Below are 23,414 nucleotides of genomic sequence, written 5' to 3'. Positions count from 1 at the left end.
TGCTCTTCCAGAGGTCTTGAGTTCAATTCCCAGCAACCACATGATGGCTCACTACCATCTATACTGGGATCTGATGCCCTCTTCTGGTGTGCAGACACACATGCAGATAGAGCACCCATATACATAAAATAAATAAATAAGGAGAAATAAATGAGGAGAAAATTGGTGGGAGAAGCCAGGTGAAGAGAGGAAGGGGTGGGGCCCGAGGCCCCTGCTGTTCTCATCCTGTGCCTGGTACCCGACCCCATCCCCAGCTGGTTGTGCAGGCCGGGCTCTTCCATGGCAACGAGATGCTCTGCAAGACTGTGTCCAGCTCAGAGGTCAGCGTGTGCTCAGAGCCCGTGTGGAAGCAGCGACTAGAGTTCGACATTAACGTCTGTGACCTGCCGCGCATGGCTCGCCTCTGCTTTGCTCTCTATGCTGTCGTGGAGAAGGCTAAGAAGGCGCGCTCTACCAAGAAGAAGTCTAAGAAGGCGGTGGGTAGGGCTGGCGAGGGGGAGCCTAGGCCTCCTTGTAGCGTCCCACAGGCAGGCAGGCAGGCTGAGGAAGGGGGTCTAGGGGGCCTAAACCCCAAGCCTCGCCTCCATCATAGTGTGGGTCCCTTCCTACTCAGAATAGCCTGCGAACAGCTTGCTTGGGAACATCCACTTTAGACCTGTAGTATATCCGGTGAGCTTTTGCCAGGAGCTCTCTGGGTAAAAAGTGTCCTCCATGGGACTGGGAGCCAGCTGTTGCCTTGAGTGGCTGGGCCCCGAGTCACCAATTCCAGTATCTAAAGTGACCCCTGCTCTGCTGATGCACACTGGGAACTAAGCCAGGTGATGGGACTGGCTCCGGTTTCTCTGGAAGCTAGGAGCCGAGGATGCTGGTTTTTGTCACTAGGACGAGGCAGTTGGTCCTCCGTCTTCTCAAGGGTCTTGCCTTGAGTCCACCTGGGAGTCCTCCCTTGGAACCCAGATCCCCGCCCCTACTTGGCCTTCAGGTTTGTCCTCCTCTGAGATCAGCAAACGGGGCTTTTGTGACCAGCCCCTTCCCACTGATGCCTTTCCCAGGACTGCCCCATTGCTTGGGTCAACCTCATGCTGTTCGACTACAAAGACCAGCTGAAGACCGGGGAGCGCCGCCTCTACATGTGGCCCTCTGTCCCAGGTGGGCCCAGCCCCAGGGGAGCAGCTGGCAAGGGTAGAGGTCTCAGAGCAAGTGACTTTACACATACAACCTTGCCTGTCCCCGTGTCCAGATGAGAAAGGAGAGCTGCTGAACCCTGCGGGTACAGTGCGTAGTAACCCCAACACGGAGAGTGCCGCTGCCCTGGTCATCTACCTGCCTGAGGTGGCCCCCCATCCTGTGTACTTCCCTGCTCTGGAGAAGGTCAGTGAAGACCGTTCCCTTCTGGCGCAGTGGTTCGCAACCTTTGTAGTGCGGCAACCCTTTCACAGTGCCTCATGCTGTGGTGACGACCTCCAACCAGAACTTTATTTTTTTTGTCGCTACTTTGTAGCTGTAATTTGGTTATTGTTATGAACTGTAATGCAAACATCCGTGTTTTCAGTTGGTCTTAGCCGACCACTGTGAAAGGTTTGTTCGTTCGACCCCCAAAGGCGGAGGGGGGGAGGAGATTGTGACCTACAGGTTGAGAAGCACTGTTTTAGACTTTTCCCAGTCCAGTTCTGCAATTTCTTCAGAGAGTAGGACCTGGCCGCCCTGGGATTTGCCCGTTGCTAGGGTCTATGTCATTATGCCAATTCTGAAGTTTCCACGAGCCATTCGAGCTGCCATTGGGTAATGTCTGGCGTGTTATAGATACGAGCTAGGATGCTGGAGAAGGCTGCGTAACGCACAAGCCGGTTTCCGCCCGTGAGAACCGCAAGCGCTATAGACCTTGAGTTGTAGGTACCCTGCTTTGGGGGCCCTGCATGGGGCTGCCCCAAGCCCAGGAGACCGAGAGCCTGACTCTTGTTGCAGATCCTGGAGCTGGGGCGGCACGGGGAGCGCGGGCGCATCACAGAGGAGGAGGTGAGCTCGGGTTCTAGAGATGGGGGGAGGGGGCGGGGCGGGGGGAGGGGGCGGGGCGGGGAGGGGGCGGTGGAGGGGAGAGGAGCCGGAGAATCAGGCATGGAGCTGGAGGCCCTCATCCTGCCTGCGCCCCTCAGCAGCTGCAGCTGCGGGAGATCCTGGAGCGCCGGGGGTCCGGGGAATTATACGAACACGAAAAGGACCTAGTGTGGAAGATGAGGCACGAAGTCCAGGAGCGCTTCCCTGAGGCGCTGGCCCGCCTGCTGCTGGTCACCAAGTGGAATAAACATGAGGACGTGGCCCAGGTGAGTAGAGAGGGGAATTTTTGGAAAAGAGCCCAGGGGGCGGCAGATGGACAGTTGCTGCCCACCCGCCACCTGACCACCAAGCTGTCCCAGATGCTCTATTTGCTGTGCTCCTGGCCCGAGCTGCCTGTGCTGAGCGCCCTGGAACTTCTGGACTTTAGCTTCCCCGATTGCTACGTTGGCTCCTTCGCCATCAAGTCCCTGCGGAAGCTGACGTGAGTCCCACCTGGGTGCTGTCTCCAGGGCCCTGCTGCTGTTCCAGAAGGCGGTTTTGCTCCGACTGCCCAGAAGTGGGTGCTGGGTTGGGATGAACCCCCCTCTGCCACCTACCAGCTGTGTTCCATTCACTTTCCATCTCTGCAGGGATGATGAGCTTTTCCAGTACCTTCTGCAGCTGGTGCAAGTGCTCAAATATGAGTCCTACCTGGACTGCGAGTTGACCAAATTCTTGCTGGACCGAGCCTTGGCTAACCGCAAGATCGGCCACTTCCTCTTCTGGCACCTCCGGTAGCCGAATGCACCCCAGCCTGTTCCTATGAGGGCCACAGGGAAGGGAGACCTCAGGCTTGCTAACCTCATGTTTCTAGCAGGCACAGATGTTCTGGTGTCCTGTCCTGGGTCCCACTCAGGCTGGGGAAGGGATATGTGGCCCCGACAGGCAAGCCTCGGTATCATTTATTTTTTTATTTCTCCCAGGTCTGAGATGCATGTGCCATCGGTAGCCCTCCGTTTTGGTCTCATCATGGAGGCCTACTGCAGAGGCAGCACCCACCACATGAAGGTGCTGATGAAGCAGGTAAGGCCCAATTGGCTAAGCTCTACTTAATAGGCCTTTAGAATGCTGTCCTTGCACCCTCCTCCCCCCTGGGGCTGGCACCCATCGCTGCCTTTCCTAACCATCACCACCAGGGGGAAGCACTGAGCAAGCTTAAGGCACTGAATGACTTTGTGAAGGTGAGCTCTCAGAAGACCACCAAGCCCCAAACCAAGGAGATGATGCATATGTGCATGCGCCAGGAGACCTACATGGAGGCCCTGTCCCACCTGCAATCTCCGCTCGACCCCAGCACCCTGCTGGAGGAAGTATGGTGAGCCCCCGTGCCTGGCCCTACCACGGCTCCTCCTACCCTCTGGCCTGTGGAGGGACACCCGATGACCTCACTCTCTGGCCGGCAGTGTGGAGCAGTGCACCTTCATGGACTCCAAGATGAAGCCGCTGTGGATCATGTACAGCAGCGAGGAGGCGGGCAGTGCTGGCAGCGTGGGCATCATCTTTAAGAATGGAGATGGTGAGCAGACGGGCTAGGGAGCCTTATCCATCCCTGGGCTATCCTGAGGGGCGGTCCTGGGACCTTAGGGCCTACACACAGTGGGAATGTAGAACCTACCAGATGTTTGCGGTCTCCTCCCCCACACTACAGACCTGCGCCAGGACATGCTGACTCTGCAGATGATCCAGCTCATGGACGTCCTGTGGAAGCAGGAGGGCCTGGACCTGAGGTGGAGTGCATCCTCTAACTGTTTTGCTTCTGGGCCAGCCCTTACAGCCTGTGCTTTTCAAGGGCTCAAAGCTACCGTAACTGTCAGTTAGGAAGAGGAGAGTTGGGAGAGGGCAGGGAAGGCATCCGAGCATCCGCCTTGCCCCCTTGGGCACTTCCTGACCTCCTGACTGTCTCAGGAAGCAGCAGCATCTTTTCCCAAACTCTCATCATCTTGAGTGTCAGTGCTAGAGCCTCTGAGTCCATCCTTCCTCTCCTCCTGACCCACCTGGGTGTAGCATCCCCTGTGGCTAGCTTGAATGTCTCCTGGTGACAGCCTTCGGTCATGACATTCTGCTGTCCCTCCTCCCTTCACTTAGGATGACCCCTTATGGCTGCCTCCCCACCGGAGACCGCACAGGCCTCATTGAGGTGGTCCTCCACTCAGACACCATTGCCAACATCCAGCTGAACAAGAGCAACATGGCGGCCACAGCCGCCTTCAACAAAGACGCCTTACTCAACTGGCTCAAGTCTAAGAACCCAGGGTAGGTTTTGAGCCTTCTCCTTCCTGGGAAGTGTGATGTGGGAAGGGCCGGCCTATCAGAGATGGGGTCAGAGGAAGGGCTGTGACCTTCTGTGACTACTTGGCTCAGCTGTGGGGCCAGCCTGAATCTGAATCAGCAAGGTTGTTCCCCATGTGTCAGTTGCTGATGGCTATGTGATACCACTGAAAGCTTTATGACTTTAGACATTGCTATGTGTCTTGTCATCTGGGACTTTCCCCAAGCCTGGAAGGTCTAAGATGGAGTCCATTGAATGCCTGGGGCCTTGCCTCTCCTCCTGGCCTCAGCCTCTCCCCATGATGCTATAGGCAGTGGGGACAGGTCCAAGATCAGGGAGGTGCCCCAGGCCTAAGCTCTGGGACAGCGTACTTTACATTCTGTGCGTAAAGCAAGCAGAAAAGGATAGACTCGAGGAAGAGAAGGAGACCCCACCTCTGATAGGAAGAGCTGCAGTCTGGTGTGGCCATGACCTTCAATCTTCCTCACTCAGGGAGGCCCTGGATCGGGCCATCGAGGAATTCACCCTCTCCTGTGCGGGCTACTGTGTGGCCACATACGTGCTGGGCATTGGTGACCGACATAGCGACAACATCATGATCCGAGAGAGCGGGCAGGTAGGGTGTGTTTGTGTTTGTCTTGAGGCTAGACCTCCAGTCTAGCCTGCTGGCCCCTTTGCCCTGAATTTGGCATCCCAAAGGATGCTGGGAGCCCTGCTGGTGTCGTCTTTCCCTGGGATTCTCAAGAACAGAAGCTCCCTGCTCTCCACCATATCTTCTTCCTCCTCCCTGGGTTCCTGGGGTTCAAGTCCTCCGCACTGCTAATTTGAGGCTCCACGCTTGAGCCCCACACCCTCAGCCCCTTCTCCTGGCTTCTCAGTCTCTGCCCGTTCCCCTCTGTCAGCTGTTCCATATCGATTTCGGCCACTTTCTGGGCAACTTCAAGACCAAGTTTGGGATCAACCGCGAGCGTGTCCCCTTCATCCTCACCTATGACTTTGTCCATGTGATCCAGCAGGGGAAAACTAACAACAATGAGAAATTTGAAAGGTGAGGGCGCTGCCACTGATGACCTGCCCTGGACGACAGGGACCCTGGGCGAGGGAGCAAAGTGGGAGACAGCTGCCAGCCCTACCCCCGCCCGCTCCTCTGGATTGTTTGTGACCTCCAAACCTGTTTTCCCTCTGTGGGCCATGGGGAAGGAGGTTTGTGTCTCCTGTAGGAGGAGACAGGGCGAGGAGGGCTTGTGATTAACCAATCACCAAAGCCACAGCTCAGGGGAAGGTGCAAACAGGTCCCCTGGCCTTGAGGCGGAAGTGGTGGAGAGACTCCAGGACCCACCTCAGCTATCCCATCTCCCTCACCTGCAGGTTCCGCGGCTACTGTGAACGAGCCTACACCATCCTGCGGCGCCACGGCCTGCTCTTCCTCCATCTGTTTGCCCTGATGCGCGCAGCAGGTCTGCCTGAACTTAGCTGCTCCAAAGATATCCAGTATCTCAAGGTGAGTGTCCTTGTGGGGTGCCTTCTGTTAAGGTGAGTGTCCTTGTGGGGTGCCTTCTCCTGTGGTGACAACCACCAAAGGCAACTTAAGCAGCAAAGGGTTTATTATTTCAGCTTACAGTGTAGTCTGTCATGAAGAAAAGGCGTGGGTGGGCAACTGAAGCAGAGGCTGCAGCTTGCCCCACATGGCTCCCGCGCTCTCTCTCTGATTTATTTTATTATGCATACAAATGCTCTGCATGCATACCTGCACACCAGAAGAGGGCACCAGATCTTAGTATATAGATGGTTGTGAGCCACCATGAGGTTGCTGGGGAACTGAACTCAGGACCTTTGAAAGAGAGGTCAGTGCTCTTAACCTCTGAGCCGTCTCTCCAGCCCCCAGCCTGCTTTCTTATATAACCCAGGACCAGTTGCCCAGGAATGGTACCTTCCAGAGTGGACTAGAACATCCCACATCAGTCATTGACCCCAAAAAAAGAAATGTCCCACAGGCTTAACTACCGGCACGCTGATGACGGAGGGGTTTCCTCAGCTGAGGCTCCTCCTTCCCAGATGACTCTAGTTTGTGTCAAGTTAACCAAAAACATGACCAGGGTTGAGTCAGGACCTACCCAAGGGCTCTGTGCTTCCCCAAGCCTGCCCGGGAGCCTGGATCCTGGAGAGGCCCCATTTGGTACCCTCTGGGGGTACTGATGACAGACAGCCTCCTCAGGCCATCCTTGTCCTACCTGTGGGGTCTGGTAGGAAGTAGCCAGAGCAGTTGTTTGCCTAGGCTGGGTGGCGGGTATGCGGTGACCTTCCTTAGTCAATCCACGCATCTCTCACAAGTGCCTACACACACACACACACACACACACACACACACACGCTCCTACATAATCTGTGTGAGCTACGGTTTCTTCTACACTATATAAAATCCTTCCTTCCCATATTTCCAGTTCACAGTGAGGTGATGTGGGACACACAGACCTAGCCAGGGCATTCGCTGGAGGCCACCTGGCACTCCTAGGCTTCTGAGTTCTTGGGAAAGAACTTTTCCTTTTGGAGAGAACTTAGCACCCTGTCAGGCTGCAGACAGATTGTGAAGCAGCAGGGTCCCTCACTGTAGCCCTGCTATTTTATTTGTCCAGGACTCTCTGGCGCTAGGGAAGACAGAGGAAGAGGCGCTAAAGCACTTCCGGGTGAAGTTCAACGAAGCTCTACGGGAGAGCTGGAAAACCAAAGTCAACTGGCTGGCGCACAATGTGTCCAAGGATAACAGGCAGTAAGGGGGCCTCCTGCTTACCACATAGCGGGTCCCTCCCGGCTCTCAGCCCTCAAGGTAAAATGTCGGCGCTGGGGACCAGGCACGCTCAGTGGTCATCAAAGGGGCCCCAAAGCCTGAACTATTCCTCTTGGGGAAGGACCACACAACTGCCTCTTGTTTACACTGGTTATTTATTTACGACTCAAAATGTTTAAGGAACAGAACAGCCATAAATAGAAGTACATCTTTGTGCAGGGGAGGGGTGCTGGCCTTGTGACACCCCCCCACCCCCAAGTCAGCACTGTAAGCAGCACCTGAGGATTGTACCCCTAGTCTTCCAAACTGTGGGTCTTGGCCCAGCAAAGACAGTTCTTAGGGCTTCCTTCCCAGGCTCCTAGCAGGCTGCCTGGATCGAGCCTGGCAGTCACCTGGTGCCTCCCACCCAGACAGGACACCCCAGTCCTCAGCTCACCTCCGCCACCTCTGTGTGGCCCAACCTGGCAACCTCCACCTCCCAAGCCTCCGGCAGCTCCCGAGGAAGCCAGGGCACCCTCCAGACTCAGGCACACTTGCTCTGCACTGCTAAAGTGACCTCTTGGGCATGGACACACTTATTTTCGGCTAAGAACACGATAGCCAAACTATGTACAGAACCTCTACGGCTGGGCAGAGGACCTGGCCTCCGCTACAGTGTGTGCCAGGCCTCACAACGCGTCAAGACTGGTGCCAGACGTAGCTCAGTGTGGTCAAGAATAAAGACAAGCAAGGCAGAATGAAGTCCTCTGTGTGGACAATGTGAGCCACATATGGAGGCAGCATTAGAAAGGACAGGCCTGAGCTCCCCAAGAGCCGCCCTCTGGAAAGATAGCTAGGAAGCCAGGTTCTGAGGTACAAGCAAAGGAGAGGCTACATTCAAAGCGGTCCCGGCGAGCAGGGAGACTCTAGAAATGCAGGTCTGAGCCTCCGCCTAGGTTTCCAAACCCATTGTGGTGGCGGAGCCAGACACTGACTTTTGGAAAGCCTAGTGATCCAGGGGCACAGCTCAGTGTGCTGCCCTGAGCACGTCTGGATGTATCAGTTGCCACCTCAGGAGCTGGATCTCTCGGTAGCATTCTGAGACTTGCACAACCATCACCGCTGTGTCGCCAGTGGCCCAGAACATGGCTGGCTCGAGGAGCCCAGGCGTCAGCTCTCCCACACGATGAGCTGAGGGCCCAGCAGCACCTCCACAGCACCTGCTGAGCCCTTAGTCTGCCCACCAACTCTGGAATAGGAAATGCGTGTCTCTGTGTGTGTGTGTATGCTGTCGTGTTATTTATTGAAGCGAGTCTAGCCCTGCTCCCTGGTGGGGCTGCAGATTCTGCGCGCACTCAGCATTTCTGAGTTGGGTGTATGGTCTCTGTACCTGGCTGGAAGAGTGTTTTCTTTCTTTTCTTTTTTTTTTAAGTCGTTTCATGTTTCTTTACCGGGAAGGTGGATTTCCTTTCAGTTTGTGCAACCTTTGATATGACAGGTGAAGACAGGTGAAAAGAAATAAAAGCCTTTTTATGTTCTTACCTTCTCGGCTCAAAACAAAGCGAGGGCGTCTGGGGATACAGTGCCGTGGTAGCATACTTGCCTGGGATGTGTGAAGCCCTGGGTGTGCCCTTCAGTACCATAAAAACCAAAATAAGTCCTGGCAAGGGTAGGGTGGACTCCTGCAATAACCAGCACTGAGCATACAGAGGCAGGAGGATTGCTTTAAGTTTGAGACCAGCTTGGTCTACGTAGGAAGTTCCAGGCCAGCCTGCTGGAGCTATGTAGCAGACCTTGTCTCAAAAATAACCCCACTTACCTGGCCAAAAAATACCCCACCGTGACAGAGCAGACTCCACTCTCAGACTGGAGTTAGAACCAGAACTTTATTATAGTGCATACACTTCCTGACCTAGTGTCAATATACACATGTCTTAAAGGGACACCGCAGCTACTGACACATGACAATGTCCCTCTCTTCATGAGCCTCTTTCCTTCTAATAAAGCAGCTACGGGGACAGGACGTGGGAGGGTGGCCACAGACAGCACAGCCGTCAGCATCCTTAAAACTAGCAGCGAGGGCCAGATTCCCCGGCCCTCGTGTGATTGTAAAACGACAAGCTGAGTGCTGTGTGGGTTTACACTGCTGTCTCCTCCTGCCTCACCGCCAAGCAGCGGGACTCTCAGCTAATGGGGCATCCCATGGGGCTTCTGGGGGAGAAAACAGGCGGTTTTGGAACATTCTAGCACTGTCTTTGGGCCTCAGGATCTCCTGTTGGGGGCTGTAGTGCAGACTCGCTCAGGACTGTTATCTTTACATCAAGGAGCCCGACCACCTGCACCTTTGCTGTCAGTTCCCATGAGCTACATGTTTTCACCAACAGGGAGACGAAGATAATTAAGCAGAAACCACAAGGCTGCACAGCCTCAGTGGCTGCCAGTCACAGGAGTGTATGAGAGGGGCCAGGGGCCTTGGCAACGGCTTGGCTGTTCCCAGCCTCCATCGTGGTAGTGGGTGCTTGGGTCTGGTCGCCTAAGCAGCACTCAAAGCCAATGGCACCTTGCCACGTGGCTGTACAGAAACCCCAGCAAGGGCCGCAGCGACTTGGACCTCTCCAGCTTGGGTTTCTGGGGGGGAGGGGGGAGGGGAGGAGAGTTCCTCCTGGCCTGTGTTTTTGACTTCACTTCACATACCTGTCCTGGACTACACTAGCACAGAGGACGCAAAGAATCCCAATTTATTTACAAAATATTAAAAAGTCAGTTGGTCATCTACATTCTCCCACTTTATACATGCACTAGTCTGGAGAAAAATAAAATAAAAACTTTTAAAAATGAAGACGAGAAATGATTACTGAGTGGGAGTAACTGTTACCCTTTGTCATCAAGTCCACTGACTGCAGATTCTGGAGGGTTGAGGTGCTGGGGTCCACTCCCTGACTGACGCTGGGGTGGGGGCCAGCTCCTAGAAAAACTGCAAGTGTGATGATGGGCAGGGAGGGCGGAGGCGGAAGGCAGAGCCTGTGGTCCCACACACCAAGCACAGGCTGACGTTCAGCAAAGGGAGGGAGAGGGGTCTGCAGACCTGCTGGCCGAAATGATTTTGTACATCGTGGACCCGTGGGCTGGGGGGGGGGTGGCTAGGACAGAGTTCGGGAGGGCAGGTGTTGAGGCGCGTATCTTAGTAGCTGAGTGTCGAGTCATCCCATTCCAGCTGCTGCTGCCGGGTAGCGTTCTGGCCGTCCCCAGGGCCGCCTTCCTCCTCCTCGCTGCTCTCCGACTCGGCACTGGTGATATCCTCCTCCTCCTCCCCATCCTCACTCTCCTCTTCCTCCTCTTCCTCCTCCTCCTCTTCACTGCTGTGTTGGTCCTCGTACGTCTGGCGAAGAGATGACGGTACAAGTCTAGCTAGAAGCCACAAAGGCTAAAACAAGCCTCCAGTGACAGAAAGGCTGGAGAGGCGCCTGGTCAAGCGTGACAGGCAGGTGAGGCTGGCTCTCATCAGCAACCCTAGGGAGGTTGTGCCCTAGGGAGGAGGAGGTGCTCGCTGCTGAGGGATGGAGCTCAGTCCGGTTACATCAGAAACATCTTGGGGTAAAGAAGTAGAGAGTACCAGCCACCTGCTTGTGCCAGTCAGCGGGACCTTCAGCAAGGCCTCCGAACCTGGGCTTCCTCCCTCGCTGGAGATGCACCTACCTCCATGGGGTTGACGGTGATGGTCAAGGCAGAGTCGTCCCAATCCATCTCGTTCTCCTTCCCGGTGTCCTGGTCCCTCATCGTTCTCTGGTGTGCAGCTCGGATCCGAAACACGCCCAGGATGATCATGAAGACCAGGAAGCTGACGCACACCACAATCACAACTGTCGCCGTGCTGGGGACAACTGCCGAGAGATTTGAAGACCAGGCACAGCTTCTGTGACACTGTCTGCCCAGACAGCCATCCCATCCTTGGCCTCAACTACTCTTGGTCAAAATAAGTGTGTCAGAGTGTTCTGCCTGACCCCCGCCCCCCTCGCCAAAGACTAAGAGGAAACACTAAGCTTAGCCTTGCTCACTTGCTGCTCCTTGGCCGTGGTGAGCTTGTGTGACAGTATGGGGACAGCTGACAGGTGGTGGTTGTGAGCTATGTTTACTGTCAGGTTTGTGTGGGTATCCGTCCGGACCCTACGTGGATGTCACAGTGTTTTGACGTATCTCCTTCCCCACAGTGCTACCTGCAAATGGGTGAGGATTGGCCAGGTTGTGTCCAGACAGGTCAACAAAGGACCGATGTTCAGGGTGGACGAACTGCGGCTGGGCAGCCATGTGATTGGTGTGTTCCACAGGGTTGGCAGTGTGGATGACATTCACCTGCAGCGGAGAAAGAGCCACTAAAGCTGACGCCCCTGCGTGTGTGCCTGAGAGGTAAACAGAGTCAGCCGCTGGCAAAGCTAGCTGAGCTGCTGCTCAAGGCCTCCCTGCCCCAGGCTGGGAACAAACTGGGTTACCCTAGTGACCAGAAAGACGATAAAAAAACGAGAACCTGTCAAGTGTTATAACACGGTCACACGTCCCAGAAATAGCGCCTGGCTAGTGATTTACTTATAGTGAAGTTTATAAAAGAACACATTCACATCAGAGCGGAAAACCATCCCCAGTTCACTCGAGAAATGCCCGGCACAGACCACCTCCCCACTCTAAGGTGGCCCTAGGAGAGACAGCACAAATTTGTTGCTTTTCTCAGCATCCAGCCTGGGCTCAAGTAAAACATGAGCATTCTAAATGCAGCCCCCACCCGCCACCTGGGTTATGGTGGGAAACTGAACTGCTCCTGTCTCCGGACCACAGAGGTGCTGGTCGACAGTGTCGGCTGCAGCACAGGCTGCTGAAGGCTTCAGAGCAGACCATATTGTCCGCCAGCTGCTGTGGCCTCAGAGTGACCCTGGCAGTGTGAGCACTGCACGTCTACCCTGCAGCACACTACAGTGTGGACAAAGCCACCCCTGGCACGAGCCCTAAGTATCTGCCACCGTGAATGTCTGAAACCTTGGGAACCAAGAGTCAGGACACTTGGTGACTTTTGCTGTCGGGGCCCTTTTGGGTGGGCACCCTGGGACTCACCTCCACCTTGAATTCATTGCTGAGGTAGCGACCATTTAGTTCCGAGCAAATGAGCTTGAACTTCCTGTCAAGCAGGGACCTGGTATGCCAATTCCGATAGCGCAGGAGGTGCAAAACCTCCTCATAGCTAGCCATGGTGTCCACGCCTGTAGGGTGTTGAAGGTGAGGGGCTTAAATCCGAAGCCCAGGTGGGCCCAGTAGCTAAGGCAGGCACTTGGGTCAGCAGAACCAACCGCCATACCTTCGTGGCTTTCTGAGTCAACAAAGGAAAGCAAAGCAAGGAGAAGCACTTCTCCATCCGGGGGCGTGTGCTGCTTGGTGCCCAGCACCCCCTGCATAAGGCACTGCCCGTGTCCCCGCTCCCTGTGCACAAGGGTGCCAGTGTGAAGCCAATGCGCCACTCCACTTCTTCCCTTCTCTGCACCCCCCCCCACCCCCCGCCTCCAGCTCCAGCCCCTCACCTGTAAAGACCACGCCCACGTCAGAGTGGCTCACTTCGATGCCCTTCTGCTGGAGGCGGGCCATGTCCACCTCCAGGCTCTCCTGCTCTGGGTTCAGCTCGTCCCCTTCCACCATGACCTCGCAGGTGTCCAGGTCATGCACGATTTCCTCCGACACCAGGGACTCTTGCACTGTAGAAATGGCCAACCAGAAACAGCAGAGGCTATATGGGTGGGCAATGGCGGTCAGCCCCAACCCTCAGCCATATTCCAAGCTCAGTCAGGGTCTAAGGACTCGGGCAGAAGCAGGGAAGAGTCACCTTCGAGACCCAGGGGCTGGAGTGTGTAGTCGGTGATGGAGTATATATGGAAAGCCAAGCATAAAGGCAGCCCAGGTCCCAGGCCCAGGATCAGCTCAGTCAATAAACAGGACTTAGTGACTGCCGGGTAAGAATGGTGGGGACGCTGCCTTCCTGTGTGCTAGCCCTCAAGCTCCGTCTTAAAACCTGGTATCTGACGAAAGACACCAGCTACTGACAAGTTCCAGAAACAGACTCAGATACTGAAACATTAAAACCTCCAGCCGGGCAATGGTGGCGCACGCCTTTAATCCCAGCACTTGGGAGGCAGAGGCAAGTAGACTGCTGTGAGTTCGAGGCCAGCCTGGTCTACAAAGAGAGTCCAGGATAGCCAGGGCTCCACAGAGAAACTCTGTCTCAGAAACAAAACACAAAAACACAGAAAAAAACCAAAACCCACCAAAACCTGACAGAAAAAGGGCCCAACAGGACAAAGGAGACAGGCCCAGGCCCAGGCCCAGCTGTTACCTGTGGGGTCCTCAGCCCCATCCCCCTCCGGCTCCACTTCTCTGGTGATGGTACTGATGATTCGAAGCTCAGGGAAGAGGGAAACGCCCTCTGGGCTCTCAAACTCAGAAGCCGCCCGGGCAAAGTGGTGGACCCCGCTCAGGCTGATCTTGGGTTCTTCTGGCTGCAAAACCATCACGTAGCCTTCAACTGGAGGAATCTCGATGCAAGCCGCCTCATTAAAACACCTGTCAGAGAATCAGGAAGAGGGGAGGGGAAAGACGGCTGGAGGCGGGGACAGAGCTGTCAGAGGGGACAGAGCGTGGCCACTCAAGGAAGGCACTTCCGCTCGGAGTCAGACTCAGGGCTCTGCAGGACCGAATGCTGACTGACCTTCCTTAGGAGGAGGAGGCCAAGAGGCTTAGAAAGCTAAAGGCGCACATACTTTGTGCGCGGGGGCACGTGGGTGGAAACGCATGGACTGCTGCATACTTGACCGTGCTGGTGATTCTGAGCCTGCGGATGCCCGGCGTGGGGAACTGCCTTGAGTTCAGGTAGGACACGCGCTGCATGGCCTTATCCAGCTCTCCGACGTCATCTCCCTCCAGGGTCAGCACCGCCTGGCTGGAGCCGGCTTGGATCTGCAATCACCAGACCAGAGAGAGGAGAGGGGAGCCATGTCCCAACTGAGACGAGCCAAAGCACCGAGGCAAGCGGAGAGATCAGGGCGACTGAATCACCGAGAAGCCTGAGTCGCCAGAACAAGACTCTCGCGGCGTAAAAGACCCCAGCCAGGCGTGGTGGCACATGCAATCCCAGCACTCAGGGAGGCAGAGGCGGCAGGCGGACCTCTGTGAGTTCAAGGCCAGCCTGGTCTACAGAGTGAGTTCCAGACTAGCCAAGGCTACACAGAGAAATTCTTGGTCCTCACCCCATCTCGGCCTTCCCCTGCAGCCCCACTCTTAGCGGGCTAGGAGTGAGGTCCTGTGAGCTCCTACCTGCACTCCTCTGCTGCCATCCTCAGGGACCTGCAGGTCCAGCCCCTCCTTGCAGGTGTAGAGACAGTCAATCACCTTCTTATCTGCCAGTTTCCCAGAACGGACTGTGAGGCCAGCCAGGTTACCTCGGAAAAACTGTGTCATGTGCAGGTCACCACCTTAGGAACGGAGGAAGCCAGAAGTCAGGCTTGAGGCTGGACAGGCTCCCGGTTACCTCTCATGGCTGTTACCAGCTGTGGCACTGATGGATGGACATGCAAGTTAGTCAGACCAAACCCTGTTAGCCTTGCAATCTACATGGAAGCACAATGAAAAAATTAAGTTGTTTATGATCATGCACATGGCCTGAAGAAGAGAGGAGCATGGGGGGGGGAGGGGAGAGGGGGCCCCTCACCTACAGCCTGGATGCCCAGAGGCCCCTCCAGAGTCCTTCCTGGCCACTCCGTGATGATGGTGGCAAGTGCACAGAGCGCACTGTACCATCACCAAGGTGCACAGAGTCCCTGCCTCCTTAGCAGCACCTGTTCAACCACTACCAGCTACTTGGCTGAGCACACTGCAGGATGCCTTCCCTCACTCTGAGGACCCAGGAGTTGGGGGTGGGGGAAAGACTAGATCGTAGCATGGCAGGAACTCTGGGATGCTTAGAGTCCCCACGTTAAAAAGCCTTTGAGGCCTTCTAGGGAGGTTTGTGTGCAGTCACATGTGTGCAGCACTCACACACATATGCACACACATTTACACATTTGTACACGTGTGCATGTATGTGTGTGATGCATACATGTACAGTATGCATGCATGCGTGTATGTATGTTCACATGTTTGCTCATGTGTGCGGGTAGACCTAAGGTTGGCTCTGGAAATCTTCCTCCACTGTTTTCCACCTTATTCACTGAGGGAGGCCTCTTGATGAAGCCAGAGCTTGCCCATACAGCTAGTCTAAACTACCCGGCTTGCTCAGGGAATCCCTGTCTCTGCCGTCCAGTCCCTAGAATTACAAGTTGGCTGCCAGGCTCGCTTGACATGTATGTGGGTGCTAGGGATCTGAACCCCTGGCTCCTTGCTTGCCCTGTCATCCTGGCTGTCAGGGAGGCCTTTTGTTGAGTTCTGTCTCTGAGGGTAACAGGCAGGGGAGATGCAATGAAGAAAGTAAGACCCAGGAGGATAGACCTTGACAGAGCACAGCGAAGAGCCCCAGGGTACAGCTGGCCTTTACACTGATGAAGGGCCGCCCTGGCATGGCAAGCCATTGGTAAGGGTTGCTATTTCAGCTTAGGGTTTAGAACCCATCAGGACAGAAAGGACTCTTGTCTTGTGGCTCAGCCACAGGAGCACCAAGAAGGGGACCCTCGGCCTGGGGGGTTTCAGTGGGAGCCTCGTGCAGTGGGCCTGGGGAGCTGGAATGACTAAAAACCCACAGATGCAGCCCATGGGGGTGTCATCTGTCCCCCTTCTGCAGGGTGGGCAGGGGCAGGAGAGGAAGTCCCAGCAGGCAATGGGGAAGCCGATGCAGGCAAGCAGCTGAAATGGTTTCCAGGATCAAAACGCGGTTTGCTCATCTCATGCGACATGTGGAATGAATCAGTGCCTCATCCTTAAAGGAAACACTCTAGTGAGGCGAGGGGAGGGTGGGGGCGGGGCAGGGGCTCCAGCAACCTGCAGAGGCCACAGTCACAGGCTCGGTCTCATTGCCACTTTCGATTCCTGAATACTCTGGAAAGGCAAGACAGCAGAAAGGACCGAGAGGTTAGGGCCTTCACACTGGACCTCGCGAGACAAGCACTGGAGCAGCCGAACATGAGCCGCAGAGAACAAAAGTCCCCTCTTGGCGTGTGGGATATGTTACACCCGGATGCAAGCTTACACTTTGTGACTTTTGCCCGGAAGTGACCCCTCCAATGCTTCGCTTGGGGTTTTCCTTTTATACGACCATCGCCTATTCTCCTTGCCAGAAAGAACCAGTTCAAAGTCAGACAAAGAAAAGCAGGCACACAGAATGAATTCATTATCTGTCTAGCCCACGTTCCCAGGAGGTCTGGCCGGGAGTGGCACTGGAGCCGATGTGAATAAGCAATCAGCTCCTGGGCCAACTTCATCTTCCCTCCAGACCGGAAGCAGAACGCAGACAAACCAGGAGGGCCCGTACCAGGGGCGAGTCTGTGCTGCTTTCTGGATTTTAAATCACAGAGAAAAGAAGATGTTAAGAGAGAGAGGCTGACTGGCTACGGATCCCACCCAGATAAGCAACTGCTTGGCAACACTGGCCACTATAGTGTGCTTAGGTACCGCCACCTCCATGCAGTAAGTGTGGAGATGTCCTGGGGTGAGGCCAGACCTGGGGAGCTGGCTGCACCCCCATGTCCACCCTCCGTGCTCTAATACAGGTAGAGGTGCTGCCGCCGCCAATGGCGCACCCTCCCCAGCGTGAAGTAGCAGGGAGAGGGGTTCTATATTCACTGAAAGGCGGAGGTCAGCTTCCTCCACATCAACTGAATTTTAAACAACGTGAGCTGGGAGCGGCTGGAGAGACGGGTAAGAGCATGGGCTGTTCTTCCTAAGGATCTGGGTTCAATCCCCGGCACCCACGTGGTGGCTCACAACTATCTGTAACTCTGGTTCCAGGAGATCCGACCTTTTCTGGCTTCCACAGGCACCAGGCACACATGTGGTGCACAGACAGCATATACGGGCAAAAACACCGTAACAGAAATGTTTTAAACTACAATAAAAAGCATTTGTGTTGGCTTGGTGTGGAACTTGCTGTCAGGTTAAAAGAGCTGAGGCAGCTGAGGGCAAAAGAAAAAAGATGGAAAGCATTTGCTAGCTGATGGCAGTGACACCAAAGGATGCAGGACAGTGTAGGCTGGCCCGCTCAGCCAAAACAATGAAACCAGAACAGAGGTTCATTCAGGCTTATGCTTGTGGGGTTTTTTGGGTTTTGTTTTATTTTTTCTTATAGCACATTTGAATTTAAACCCTAGTCACTGGGCATTAGCTGAAAGCTGTCTGTCTGTCTGTTTGCCTGCCTTGCAGCTCAGTCTGGCTTCACATCCCATTTTCTCGCAGGCAGTGTACAAACCGACAGCAAACCTGGGGACCTGCTGAAGAGGTTCACCCTAATGTGCTATTTTATTCCTTTGTATCAGAAAGAATTTAGAGAAAAACAAAGATATTCAAATTCTTCTAAAAATAAATCTGTCTTGGGAGTTAGATTTGTTCATCCTCTTCTAACTAAAATAAAGGCACTACGAGGGGGGGGGGCAAAGTACCTAAAGTCTTGTCACCTCACACACAGTGACAGCGCTGTGCCATAAGAGGCGGCCGGGTACATGGGCCAAGGGAGGGAGCGTGTCACTCCAAGGCAGGACTCGGGTGGCTCTGTGGACTTGGACGAGAACGGCTATGTTTATTTCCACTAACTTATTTCCTTTGGCTGTAAGCACAGGCCATAAACCACAGCCGTATGGGTGGTAACTGCGGCCCTGTCGCCAACAGAATCATGGGTGTTTTTGTATCACCACCGCACAGCAGGGCAGGACCCGCACACTGTCCCAAAGCCCTTCCCCACTTTCACATCATGCTTTTTTCTGGCCCTTAACGGGGCTGTTTTTCCTCAGCTGTTAACGGGCACCATGGGCATCACTACACAAATTCTGAGGCAATCTTTCTCAACTTAATCATCTACCCAAGATCCCCCCAATAGCCAGCGTACTGTTTTAGGGGCTCACAGGTTTCACCACGCCAGGAAGGCTCCACATCTCAGGGAATGGTCAGACCTGGTCTGGTGAGTCACAGCACGGGTTCTGTGTATGTGCCCTGGCTTTGTAGGTTCAAATCCCAGCTCTGTGTTAGTCACCTGGATAATCTTGGGCTTGCTCCTTCCCTCAGCCTCAGTTTCCTCGGCTATACAAGAGGAGTACGAGGGCTGAGAGAATGAACGAGAGGAAGCCGGGCAGCTGCCCAGCAAACACACGTGAGCCGGGGTTTAGCTCAGGCCACAGCGACCATACCTTCCCGGAGTCCTCTCCAAACGTCCCCGCCCTCACCAGGTGCCTAGCAAGCCGTCAAGGGCTAAGGGCTACGGAAGAGACCTGCAGGCCGCCTGACACCTCTGTGTCCTTTGCATTTCCCTGTCTATGGTTCACTCTTGCCTCTGGCTTCGCAGACATCAGTTCTAAACAGATTGATTGATATGCTAGTTTCCTAATCACGCATTCCCGCTGCGTGCCGCTGTCCTCAGGTTCAGGAGAGGTGACGGCAGGCTGTTGTCCACACACACACCTTTACTAAACAACCATCGATGACAGGAGTAGTGGCCTCTAAAAGGCCACACACAGGTAAAGGACACACGGGTAAAGATGATGCGCTTCTAAGAGCCTCATCCCTTACGCAGTGATGACACAGTTAGGGAGCCGCTGTTTAATTCCCACGGCTGGGGGGCGGGCGACTGTTACCTTGCCAGCAGGCTCCGACCACAAGCTGAGTCTCTATTTTGGCGGGATGAAGCGGGTAGTCCTCTGTCACAGAGAAGGGCTCGTGAGAGACGCCGTCCACATACAGAGTCACACTTGGGAATTCCACGTTGAGGACAAAGTGGTGCCAGTCCTCATCACAGACCTAGCCAACCAAGGCAAAGGAAGCGTGACATGTCACCAAAGACACAACCCCAGGCAACAGCGGGGCGTGGAGAACGAGTGCTGCGTAAGGAATGACTTCCTAAAAAGAAAGAGGTTTTTTAAAAATCTAACAAAGCCGGGCGGGGATGGCGCACGCCTTTAATCCCAGCACTCGGGAGGCAGAGGCAGGCGGATCGCTGTGAGTTCGAGGCCAGCCTGGTCTACAGAGTGAGTCCAGGACACAGCAAAGGCTACACAGAGAAACCCTGTCTAAAAAAAAAAAAAAAAAAAATCTAACAAGAAAGTATTTTGCAAACACATCCCTCTGGAAAGGGGTAGGACAGTTTCATTGTCTCTAGGGCATTTTGGAACAGTATTGTCACCACAGGCCAGGATTGCATGACATGGATGGGGCTGCGCAATTCTCTACCATTAGCACGGCATCCAGAAGTTTCTGTAGCAGCAGGGTGGGCATTTATCTCCTAGCACCTGGGCTAGACTGTCAACCAGCTATCCGCACCCTCTTTTGAGGCAGGGCTCCCCAATGTAGCCCTGACCATCCTGGAACTAGACTGGGATTCGACAAGCTGTCTGCTTCTGCCATGACAGGGCATGTACATGCTCTCTGTTGAAGTGCTCATCCAAGCAGGAGCACACAGGCTGAGGGTGGGGTCCGGCTGGTAAGGCACCCTCAAATAAGGCCGTGGGATCAAACCTCCAGGACCACAAAGGACCACACCAAGGTGCCTGACTGTCGTCCCCTCAGTTGGGAAGTAGAGGTAGGAAGACCAGAAATGCAAGGTCTCCCTTGGCCTCACAGTGAGTTTGAGGCCAACCTGGGCTCTATGAGTCCCTGTCGGGAAGGAAACAGAGGGGAGAGGGGAGAGGTGAGAGGGAAGAGGGGGGAGAGGGGGAGAGGAGAGGGGAGGGGAAGGGAGGAGAATGAAGAGGGAAAAGGAAAAAGCAATGAGAAGAATCTCTGTGAGTTTGGGGCTAGCCTGGTCTACACAGCAAGTTCAGCCAGCTCTGCATAAACAGGGATACAGAGACCCTGCCTCAAAAAGTAAGGACCGAATAAACAATTAAAAAGACCATGTAGCTCGGCCTGCAAATTAAACTGAATCCCTTTGCAGTAGCGAATGGCCACTGCGAATATATCAACCTCTAACATCCGGCTCCTTATGGAACCCAACACAGAGAAGCTGTAGAGAGTCTCTGGCCCAAATAAAAAAACGCTATAAAACAAATTAAAATCTGGACACTCACTGGATACTGATTATATGAAGAATTAATTTTATCTTTCCTTTGGTTTCTCCCTTTTGGGGTGAATGAGCGTGTTGGTTACTGGACGCAGGGTCTCAGATATGCTGGGCATGTATGGTCACTAAGTCACCCCTGAACCCCTGTTAACTAAAGGCATGAGGACTGTATCGGGACTCCATGACAACGCAGAGACAGTGAAACACAAATGTCTACACTGAATGAAACAGGATGTTTGGATTTCTTGGGAATTATTGAGTAATTTGGGGGTGGGTAATACACACCTTTAACAAAGAATAGGTATAAACCAGCCAGTGCTCTTAACCGCTGAGCCATCTCTCCAGCCCTGTCCTTTCACTTTAAAACACATATTCCTTTAATCCCAGCACTCAGGAGGCAGAGACAGGTGGATCACTGTGAGTTTGAGGCCAGCCTGGTCTACAAAGTGAGTCTATGACAGCCAAGGCTACATAGAGAAACCCTGTCTCGAAAAACAAAAACAACAACAACAACAACAAAATGAGACAAAACTGACAAGGATTGGCCACTGTAGCAGCTGGGTGAAAGCACCCAGGAGTGTCCTTTATGCCCCTGTCTTCTTCCTTACACAGCTAAAGTTCTAGCAAATATGTAACCATAAGATCTTCAACATGGGGCTGGAGTGGCGGCTCAGTGGTTAAGAGCACTGACTGCTCTTCCAGAGGTCCTGAGTTCAACTCCCATCACCTACATGGTGGCTCACAACCATCTATAATGTGATCTGATGCCCTCTTCTGGCCTGCAGGTGTACACGAAGACAGAACACTATATACATAATAATAAATAAATAAAATTTAAAAAAGAAAAAAGACCCTCAACATGTCATCAGAGCAGGATCATGCCTGCAGTGTTCACCTACGTTAAAAAGTAGTTTTTTTCACAACATACTTTTCTTTCCCCCCTCTCATTTATACCTTGGCCTTTTGCGGACCCAGCAACTATCAGATAGTGTTATGTTTTAGCAAACGTAGGCTCTCTAACTTGTCAGCCTTGGCTCCCGAACTCCACGAACCAAGTAAGGCTCAATTAAGGCCAGAGATTCCCTCCTTGTCATAATCTCGGTTAGAGCAAGCCCTGGCACATCAGCCTCCCAAAGCCATGACATCACCAGGAGGAATGCTGTGTGGTCTCTGCGGGAGCCATAAACTGCCTCGAGCTAGCAGATTGCGTGGCATCTGAAAGATACCAAGACTGCAGCTCCTGGAATAGTTCGGGCATCCGCGGCACCTCTGACCTGCTGAATCAATGCAGCACTCCTTGCAAGAGTCCCTATGGCACAGCCTTGAACGACATGGAGTAAGTTAAGCATGAGGTTTCAATGCCATCTCTTACAACAGTCCTCTTTATTTCAATCCATCATAACTGTTCTTTCACTTTAAAACACATATTCCTAGCCGGGCGGTGGTGGCGCATGCCTTTAATCCCAGCACTCGGGAGGCAGAGGCAGGTGGATTGCTATGAGTTTGAGGCCAGCCTGGTCTACAAAGTGAGTCCAGGACAGCCAAGAATACACAGAGAACCTCTATCTCGAAAAACAAAAACAAAAAACCCCACATATTCCTTTTTAATGTTGAAAATGTGTATGTGTGTGTGCACATGTGCCACAACACGTGTGCACATCAGAGGATAACTTGTGGGGGGTGGTCCTCTCCTTCTGTGATGTGTGTTCACTCTGGAGACCAGACTCAGGTCGTCAGGCCTGGTGGCAAGTCCCTTTTCCCGCCGAGCCATCTCTCTGGCCCAAGAAGAGCACAATACTCATGTTAGTGTTGTAGGTACACAATGCACACCCAGGGAAAGGAAGGCTTTAGTGGGGAGGAGTGAAGTGACCAACAGATACACAAACCATGATGTCCCTCAGGCTGTCACATCCTGAGTGATGATACCGGGAGAGACATCTAGTCACTGACCTGGTTCAACTTCCAGTGGAACTCTGCAGGCCTGTATTTCTTCTCCTCAGACGGGTCCTGACGGAGGAGGAAAATGAGTCTGCACCCATGGACGTAGAGCGAGTAATGGTGTCGGTTCATATCTGCAAAGAAAGTGTCGATGGGTAAATTGCCAACTTCAGGCCCGAGAGGATAGTTAAGTCTGTTTCCTTAATGGATTTAAAGAAGTGATTTTTATTTGCACAAATGAAGCTTCCAGCTGGGCCAAAACAGGGTTTAGGAACAAACACACAAGAGTTTTATTGAGAACTCATGATAATCCACTGAGCAAAACCAGTAAATTGTCTCTCTTGAGGACAGTGTCCCTAGCGTAAAACAGAACAATAGGGGGGACTAGTCTCTGTGAGGGGATTCTGAAGAACACTAGCCAGGCCAGGGACACAACAAACCTGTTTTGTCTGAGCTGCAGAGAATTGTCTCCTTCTTCCGGCCAAAAGGCCCGTGCCGCATCCACACAGAAATTGTAAAAGGCTCTTTAGGGTCGAGGGACACAACACCGTCCGGGATCCTCACTGCCTGCGTGCCATTGAACTCAAAGACCTGGTCGCTGTCATGGCCGTTGTCAGTGGGGAGGCCAACAGTCCAGTTCAAGGAGCTACTGGGGGAAGGAAGTAGCTCCGAGGTGCCAGCAGCAGCCCCTGAAACCAGTGACAGGGGGGTCAGTCAGCTCCATGGAGAACAGCAAGTTTGGGAACGGGAAGGGCCACGCTAAGGATGGCTCTCAGTTGAGGGTTAGAAAGTCTACTGGTTTGATTTTGCTTTTCCTGTAAAATGAGGCTTTTTTTTTTTTCCCCTTAACAAAAATGTAATAGTACACACATCAGCAACCAGCACTTGGGAGGCAGAGGCAAGAGGATTGCCAAGTTCAAAGCTGCCTGGGCTACAAGTGAGAAAATTAACAACAACATCTCTCTCTCTCTCTTTCTCCCTCTCCCTCTCCCCCCCCCCCCCCCACACACACATGCATGCCGCACTGTGGAAAGGAATGAAGGGGGCTGAAGAGATGGCTCAGCGGTTAAGAGCACTGACTGCTGCTCCAGGAGGCCTGAGTTCAATTCCCAGCAGCCACATGGTGGCTC

The 23,414-nt window shown here is 53.7% G+C and overlaps 2 protein-coding genes across 7 annotated transcripts in view; one reads left to right on the top strand and one right to left on the bottom strand.

Annotated features, from left to right (window-relative positions):
• PIK3CD (phosphatidylinositol-4,5-bisphosphate 3-kinase catalytic subunit delta) overlaps positions 1-8,668 on the top strand; it is a 43,941-nt gene extending 35,273 nt beyond the window's left edge. The window contains exons 9-24 of one of the 4 annotated variants that reach the window (XM_084786710.1): positions 255-476; positions 1,053-1,149; positions 1,241-1,371; positions 1,966-2,016; positions 2,157-2,321; positions 2,415-2,536; positions 2,685-2,828; positions 3,018-3,117; positions 3,231-3,409; positions 3,498-3,610; positions 3,743-3,821; positions 4,180-4,347; positions 4,856-4,979; positions 5,266-5,411; positions 5,732-5,864; positions 6,997-8,668. In XM_084786710.1, the coding sequence (XP_084642836.1) occupies positions 255-476; positions 1,053-1,149; positions 1,241-1,371; positions 1,966-2,016; positions 2,157-2,321; positions 2,415-2,536; positions 2,685-2,828; positions 3,018-3,117; positions 3,231-3,409; positions 3,498-3,610; positions 3,743-3,821; positions 4,180-4,347; positions 4,856-4,979; positions 5,266-5,411; positions 5,732-5,864; positions 6,997-7,134 (2,112 nt within the window). In that variant the 3' untranslated portion in view covers positions 7,135-8,668. Of the gene's footprint in view, positions 1-254; positions 477-1,052; positions 1,150-1,240; positions 1,372-1,965; positions 2,017-2,153; positions 2,322-2,405; positions 2,537-2,684; positions 2,829-3,017; positions 3,118-3,230; positions 3,410-3,497; positions 3,611-3,742; positions 3,822-4,179; positions 4,348-4,855; positions 4,980-5,265; positions 5,412-5,731; positions 5,865-6,996 lie in introns of all 4 variants that reach the window. The other 3 variants (XM_084786708.1, XM_084786709.1, XM_084786707.1) reach the window with 3 other exon arrangements.
• A 326-nt stretch (positions 8,669-8,994) lies between these two features.
• The window catches only part of CLSTN1 (calsyntenin 1), a 66,947-nt gene continuing 52,527 nt past the window's right edge, over positions 8,995-23,414 (bottom strand). For 2 of the 3 annotated variants that reach the window (XM_084786711.1, XM_084786712.1), the window contains 12 exons: positions 22,725-22,973; positions 22,297-22,418; positions 18,926-19,088; positions 16,128-16,184; positions 14,472-14,629; positions 13,966-14,114; positions 13,495-13,721; positions 12,689-12,859; positions 12,228-12,373; positions 11,342-11,477; positions 10,824-11,008; positions 8,995-10,506 (listed from right to left, as the gene is read on the bottom strand). In XM_084786711.1, the coding sequence (XP_084642837.1) occupies positions 10,309-10,506; positions 10,824-11,008; positions 11,342-11,477; positions 12,228-12,373; positions 12,689-12,859; positions 13,495-13,721; positions 13,966-14,114; positions 14,472-14,629; positions 16,128-16,184; positions 18,926-19,088; positions 22,297-22,418; positions 22,725-22,973 (1,961 nt within the window). In that variant the 3' untranslated portion in view covers positions 8,995-10,308. The remainder of the gene's footprint in view (positions 10,507-10,823; positions 11,009-11,341; positions 11,478-12,227; positions 12,374-12,688; positions 12,860-13,494; positions 13,722-13,965; positions 14,115-14,471; positions 14,630-16,127; positions 16,185-18,925; positions 19,089-22,296; positions 22,419-22,724; positions 22,974-23,414) is intronic. The other variant, XM_084786713.1, reaches the window with a different exon arrangement.

Source organism: Acomys minous, assembly GCF_964271855.1.
Source record: "Acomys minous genome assembly, chromosome: 6".
Lineage (NCBI taxonomy): Eukaryota > Metazoa > Chordata > Mammalia > Rodentia > Muridae > Acomys > Acomys minous.
Note: the sequence above shows the minus strand (reverse complement) of the source record. Positions and strands in the feature narration are given on the sequence as shown.